Source organism: Symphalangus syndactylus, chromosome 14 (assembly GCF_028878055.3).
Source record: "Symphalangus syndactylus isolate Jambi chromosome 14, NHGRI_mSymSyn1-v2.1_pri, whole genome shotgun sequence".
NCBI classification, from domain to species: Eukaryota; Metazoa; Chordata; class Mammalia; order Primates; family Hylobatidae; genus Symphalangus; species Symphalangus syndactylus.
The window spans coordinates 118,161,646-118,167,915 of record NC_072436.2 but is presented as its reverse complement, the minus strand read 5'-3'; the positions used below and the strand labels follow the sequence as shown (position 1 = coordinate 118,167,915).

Here is a 6,270-nt window from a genome sequence, read left to right as displayed (position 1 = left end):
ATTGTTGCACTGACTGTCTCTGGTCACTCCTGGCCTGAGCTCAGCCTCTGCCCGTCCCTTAATCGGCTGTTTGTCAAGGCCCCTGTGGTGCCGTGAAGCAATGGCCGGTCGGCCTGCCAGGGTTGGCCAGGGCGCCAGGAGCCTGGGCTGCCCGCCGTGGCCGGCGCGTCCACGCGGTGGCGCGCCGCACAGCCTGTCCGCTCTGTCCCGCCCGGCTCGCTGGTGCGGCTGTGCGGGCGGGGCCGGAAGTGTGGGCCAGCGCGGGGCCGAGAACCGGAAGTGCGGGGCGGGCGCGGGGGCAGAGCGAAAGGCTGAGGACCAGGTCGGGGCCGGGTTCCGGGTCGGGGAGCGGCTCCGGGCGGCAGCCATGAGGCGGGACGTGCGCATCCTGTTACTGGGCGAGGGTAGGCGCCAGCCCGGGGGGTCTCGGAGCTGCGGCGGCCGGGACGCGGGGTGAGGGTCTCGGGGGTCGGGGGGCGCCGTGACCTTGGCCCTAGCGCTGACCGCCCCTCCTCGCGCAGCCCAGGTGGGGAAGACGTCGCTGATCCTGTCCCTGGTGGGCGAGGAGTTTCCCGAGGAGGTAAGGGGCACGCCCGCCGCGGGGGTGGGAGCGGGCGCAGCCGGGGGTCCCTGGTGAGCGCTCGCGTCCCTTGCAGGTCCCTCCCCGCGCGGAGGAGATCACGATTCCCGCGGACGTCACCCCGGAGAAGGTGCCCACCCACATCGTGGACTACTCAGGTAGCGGCCGTAGCCTCCCGGGGGCCCGGCCCGGAGCGGTCCGGCGGGGTCTGCAGTGGGGTCTCTTTCTCCCCCTAGAAGCCGAGCAGACGGACGAGGAGCTGCGCCAGGAGATCCACAAGGTGCCCGTGGTGCGCGGGGCGAGGGAGGGGCTGGGCGCGGGCTCGGCCTAATCCGCTTCGCCGGCTGGGGGATTGGACTGAGGTGCTCAGGGTGTCCTTGGCCCTGATAATTCTGTGACCTTTGCACTGCGGGTTGTTGGGGCCCCCACAGCGCACCCCGCTGGGAGCCGGCACCGCTCGGTCCAGTGGTGCTCCAGGGATAACAGGACCCTTCCCCGCGGGCTGTCCCTCCCTCCTGCCGGGGTGGCAGCAGCGTTTACTCTTCTTGTGGGCTCCGTGTGCGCCACCTCCGCCTGCCGTGTGCTCCAGCCCACCGTCCCGGCCTCCGGGCACCTGGAGCTCCCAGTACCAGAGCACGTGTGCCGGGGACACCTCCAGGCAAGGGCACAGGCCACAGCCACCCAGGGCAGCCCCTGCCGCCGGCACCCCTCACTGCGGTCCTGTCACTCTGGGAGGGAAGAGGCAGGGGCCAAGGCGGCAGCTGTCTTGCAGGGTGTTGGGTTGCAGGTGTGGCCGTGTCTGTCCTGAGTCTCCTGCTCTAAGGGTCTTGCCGACCACAGCTATGCTTCTGGGGCCTGATGTCCCTGCACTGGCAGTGGGCGGGGAAGAGGCTTCTCTGAGGGTTCAGCAGCAGCTCCCAGTGTGACACTGGGGAGTGCCTGCTCTGCCAACACCAGGTTGGAGGCAGGTTTTAGGGAAGCCTGGGCTTTCCCGGCCTCAGAGCCGCACCCATGCCACCTGTGAGCTTCTGGGGCCTCCTGGAGCCTCGAGATGGCGTGGAGCGGCCAGGGTCATCGGTGTTGAGCCAGTAGCCCCGTCACCCACGCCTTGTCACTGTTCCCTCAGGCAAACGTGGTGTGTGTGGTGTATGACGTCTCTGAGGAGGCCACAATTGAGAAGGTGAGCTCTCAGTGCAGAGACCCCAACAGCAGAGACACGGTGGCCCAGGTGGACCCTCACCCAAGCCATGCTCAGTGCCATCTCTCACAGCATTTTGGGGAGCCTCAGGTGGCGTCACCCGGCCCTCTCCTGTGATCCCGCTTCCCTTGAGAGGGTCTGGGACGTCCCCCAGTCTGAGCCATTTAGGCTGGCAGCCCTCTTTCTTCCCCAGTTTCCAAACCCCCGGGGGAAACTGCAGAGGGCCTGTGTTGGGGGCGGCCCTAGGCTTGGGCCCCAGTGACTTGGGGGTGTTTGGGAGCCATTGGGGTCAGACAGATGAGGCTGCACCTGCTGCCTGCCTTCTCCCACCAGCTTTGTTCCTGTGGCCGGGACTTGGGCCCTCAGTGGGCCTTGACCTCCCCCTTCTGCTCTCCCCCAGCCAGTCCCGTGCTCCAGCTGGGAGCCATGTGCCTGCTGGCAGCCTCACCTCACAGCCAGGTTTTGCTTTTCAGATTCGAACTAAGTGGATCCCACTGGTGAATGGGGGGAGCACGCGGGGGCCCAGGTAATGAGGGGGTGTGGAAGGGGCTGGGACCCCCGGCTCCCCTGCCCCTGGTGACCGTGGGCCTCCAACCCAGGGTGCCCATCATCCTAGTGGGCAACAAGTCAGACCTGCGGCCGGGGAGCTCCATGGAGGCCGTGCTCCCCATCATGAGCCAGTTCCCCGAGATCGAGACCTGCGTGGAGGTGAGTAGGTCCCAGCCGGGCGCCGAGGTAGGGGCAGGGCCTCCTTCATTCCTTGTGTCCTCAGCCGGTGCCCTCCTAGGGGCACTTCCCTGAGGCTGTTCCCACTTTCCCAGTGTTCGGCCAAGAACCTGAGGAACATCTCAGAGCTGTTCTACTACGCCCAGAAGGCCGTCCTGCACCCCACAGCCCCCCTCTATGACCCTGAGGCCAAGCGGGTGAGCATCGGCTGGGGCCCCGCACACTGGTTCCCCAGGGCCCCGGGGGGTGCTGGGTGGGGCAGCGTGGCGGGCGGGCATGGGCCGTCTGAGGGTGCTGAGCCAACATCCCCACAGTTGAGGCCCGCGTGCGCCCAGGCACTGACGCGCATCTTCAGGCTCTCAGATCAGGACCTGGACCAGGCGCTCAGTGACGAAGAGCTCAACGCTTTCCAGGTGTGCCCCCGCCCCACCCTCGGTGCCCAGCCCCCTTGAACCTCCGCTGCTGTTAGTGACTGGAACGGGCCGTCTCCGGGTGGCTGGCTGACTCCCAACAACGCTCTCTTGGAAGCAGAAATCCTGCTTTGGGCACCCCCTGGCCCCGCAGGCCCTGGAGGACGTGAAGACGGTGGTGTGCAGGAACGTGGCGGGCGGCGTGTGGGAGGACCGGCTGACCCTGGATGGTGAGGCCAGGTGCCCGCCTGTGCCTGGGGAGTGTGGGGAGGGGCTGGGCCTGGTGCTTCCCTGCTCTGTCTCGGCGCAGGTTTCCTCTTCCTGAACACGCTCTTCATCCAGCGCGGCCGGCACGAGACCACGTGGACCATCCTGCGGCGCTTCGGCTACAGCGACGCACTGGAGCTGACAGCCGACTATCTCTTCCCTCCGTGAGTGAAGCTGGGGTTTGAGGCCTCTCCTCCTTGAGGGTCAGGGAAGGTCTCGCTCAGCAGGCCGTCTGGGGTAGTGCCCTTGCCTGGCCATGCCCTGAACCCCTCAGCATCCACAGAGCTCTGAGTCAGGTGGGGGCTGGCCCCTTGCCAACCCTGCGTTCGTGACTTGTTCACCCTGCTGGGGTCGGCAGTTTGGGGTGTGGCCTGGAGGCCTCAGCCAGGCCTGCCACGTGCTGGAGCCAAATGAGCACCCTTCTCCCCTACGGAAGCTGCAAGGTTAGGGGTGTACAGGAGCCTCTGGGTCCTACAGGGAGGGTCCAGCTGCACAGACGGGGCTGGCAGGGTGACAGATGTGCCGAGCATGGTGGTGCAGAGTCTCCTGGGAACTAGAGGGGCTGTCGCCTCCCTGCAGGCTCCACGTGCCCCCTGGATGCAGCACTGAGCTCAACCACCTTGGCTACCAGTTTGTGCAGAGGGTGTTTGAGAAGCACGACCAGGTGAGAGCATGGCAACTCCCCTGCCCCCGCCCCCACCCCCTCCCCGGCACACACGTCACCACATCCCTCCTTCCGCAGGACCGCGACGGCGCCCTCTCGCCTGTGGAGCTGCAAAGCCTCTTTAGTGTGTTCCCAGCAGCCCCCTGGGGCCCCGAGTTCCCACGCACAGTCCGCACAGTGGCCGGCCGGTTGCCCCTGCACGGATATCTCTGCCAGTGGACGTAAGTGCGGCCCACACCACGCCCACCTGCCACACCACCCTCCCCACCGTAACACTGTGCCTCCCGCCTGCCCCCAGCCTGGTGACCTACCTGGACGTCCGGAGCTGCCTTGGGCACCTAGGCTACCTGGGCTACCCCACCCTCTGTGAGCAGGACTCCCAGGCCCGCGCCATCACAGGTAGGCACCCATCCTCCCTGGGCCTGGGCCCAGCATCCTGGCAGCCGCCCTAACCCATGTCTATCCTCACAGTCACCCGTGAGAAGAGACTGGACCAGGAGAAGGGACAGACGCAGCGGAGCGTCCTCCTGTGCAAGGTGGTGGGGGCCCGTGGAGTGGGCAAGTCTGCCTTCCTGCAGGCCTTCCTCGGCCGCGGCCTGGGGGTAAGCACCCTAGACTCCCCCACCACCCCAGGGGCTCCAGGTGCAGGGCAGGGCAATCTGGGGGGCACTGGAGCCAGCGAGTGTCAGGACTTCACCTCCCTCAGCACCAGGACACGAGGGAGCAGCCTCCCGGCTACGCCATCGACACGGTGCAGGTCAACGGGCAGGAGAAGTACTTGATCGTGAGTGCTGGGGCGGCGCGGCCTGTGCCCGAGGGTGGAGCCGGGGACACCCAGGCCTGCCTAGCAGATCTGGCCCAGCATGGCCCTAGGGGGACCGCGCCCCGGGGACCCTTCCTAAGGCCACTGTCTGTCCCAGCTCTGTGAGGTGGGCACAGATGGTCTGCTGGCCACATCGCTGGACGCCGCCTGTGATGTTGCCTGCTTGATGTTTGATGGCAGTGACCCAAAGTCCTTTGCACATTGTGCCAGCGTCTACAAGGTGGGGCCCTGCAGGGGCCACATGGCCATGGGGCAGGGTCTGTCCCGCCAGCTGTGCCTCGGCCACCCCAGGACTGTACCTCATACCACTTTCTGCCCACAGCACCATTACATGGACGGGCAGACCCCCTGCCTCTTTGTCTCCTCCAAGGCTGACTTGCCCGAAGGTGTCGCGGTGGCTGGCCCATTGCCGGCCGAGTTTTGCCGCAAGCACCGGCTACCCGCTCCTGTGCCGTTCTCCTGTGCTGGCCCAGCCGAGCCCAGCACCACCATCTTCACCCAGCTCGCCACCATGGCCACCTTCCCGTGGGTACCCAGCAGCACAGCCCTGGGGACTAGCAGTGTCTGTCATCCGAGCAGTGGGCAGCTGTGGTGTCAGGCCTGGAACTGGGGCCAGAGTGGCGGGGTGGAGCTTTGTGTGGCAGAGGGAGCCAGTGCCTGGGCATGTCCCTCCAGGGCCTGGCCTCCACCGGCTGTGCCTCTGGTCTGGGAACCCCGCCTGTGGGGTCCTGTGAGTCCAGGACATTGGAGGGTGTCCAGCAGCAAGCTGGGGGCATCTGCCTGAGGTATCTGCAGATGATGTTTCTCTCTTGCAGACATTTGGTCCACGCAGAGTTGCGTCCCTCTTCCTTCTGGCTCCGGGGGCTGCTGGGAGTTGTCGGGGCCGCCGTGGCCGCAGTCCTCAGCTTCTCACTCTACAGGGTCCTGGTGAAGAGCCAGTGAGGCCCCTGGTACCCAAGCCCCCTCCCCTGACCTGGGTGTGGCTCGCTGCTGGGGCTCTTGCAGGGGCAGCACAGCTGGGGTGCAGGCCAGGCTGCCACTCCGGGAACGCCTTTGCGCCGGGACTTGTTGTTTCTGAGGCAGTCGGTCTGCAGCGGGGCCTCATGCTGCCATGCGCTGCCCTGGCTCCTGGCCGGACCCCCAGGGTGGGCCGTGGCAGGTGGCTGAGCAGGAGCTCCCAAGTGCCGGCCACCGCTGTCAGGGATTGCCCACCTCTGGGCATCGTGTGCTGGGCTGGGGAGCACAGGTGTGGGAGCTGCTGACCCCAGACCCAGAATTCTCAGGGCTCCACCCCCCTTTCCTGTCCTGGGTGGCCAGTGGGTATGAGGAGGGCTGGAAGGCAGAGCTTTGGGCCAAAAGCAGGCCTTGGGTGGGGTCCCCCTCAAGTTTGGAGCCGTTTCCGCGGTTGCAGCCGAGGACCGGAGGCTGGGTTCCTGATTAAACTTCACTGTGTCTTTTCCATCTCGGATCCCAGTCTCTGAAGACAGCTCGCCTCGATTCAGCCTAGAACATGTTCTTTGTCTTCATGTGGGCTGGAAACGCCCCCCTCCTTTCGTCCCTGGGCGACTGTCCTGAGGTCTCAGGCGTGTGCATATGGCCTCT

At 66.4% G+C, this 6,270-nt stretch overlaps 1 protein-coding gene across 20 annotated transcripts; it reads left to right on the top strand.

Moving 5' to 3' along the window:
• The first annotated feature begins 254 nt into the window (after positions 1 to 254).
• On the top strand, positions 255 to 6,129 carry RHOT2 (ras homolog family member T2). 20 transcript variants are annotated; one of them, XM_055243767.2, is made up of 20 exons: positions 255 to 404; positions 527 to 580; positions 657 to 738; positions 817 to 860; positions 1,012 to 1,238; positions 1,707 to 1,760; positions 2,252 to 2,304; positions 2,378 to 2,486; positions 2,600 to 2,701; positions 2,819 to 2,917; positions 3,036 to 3,144; positions 3,225 to 3,345; positions 3,761 to 3,845; positions 3,924 to 4,066; positions 4,144 to 4,244; positions 4,317 to 4,447; positions 4,552 to 4,629; positions 4,766 to 4,888; positions 4,991 to 5,193; positions 5,484 to 6,129. In XM_055243767.2, exons 1-20 carry the CDS (start codon positions 368 to 370, stop codon positions 5,608 to 5,610), a joined length of 2,082 nt encoding a protein of 693 aa, XP_055099742.1. In that variant the 5' UTR covers positions 255 to 367; the 3' UTR covers positions 5,611 to 6,129. The 20 variants fall into 20 exon arrangements, with proteins under 20 accessions (XP_055099742.1, XP_055099744.1, XP_063473062.1 ...); XM_063616987.1 differs by having other exon boundaries at positions 302 to 404; positions 820 to 860; positions 3,033 to 3,144; XM_063616986.1 differs by having other exon boundaries at positions 302 to 404; positions 3,033 to 3,144.
• The last annotated feature ends 141 nt before the right edge of the window (positions 6,130 to 6,270 follow it).

Bases quoted from the DNA above. Each gene is read 5' to 3' on its own strand.
- RHOT2 (XM_063616986.1), top strand. From the start codon at position 368: ATGAGGCGGGACGTGCGCATCCTGTTACTGGGCGAGG. The intron at 3,846-3,923 runs GTGAGAGCATGG...CTCCTTCCGCAG, and splicing joins TGTTTGAGAAGCACGACCAG to GACCGCGACGGCGCCCTCTC. The intron at 4,889-4,990 runs GTGGGGCCCTGC...TTCTGCCCACAG, and splicing joins ATTGTGCCAGCGTCTACAAG to CACCATTACATGGACGGGCA.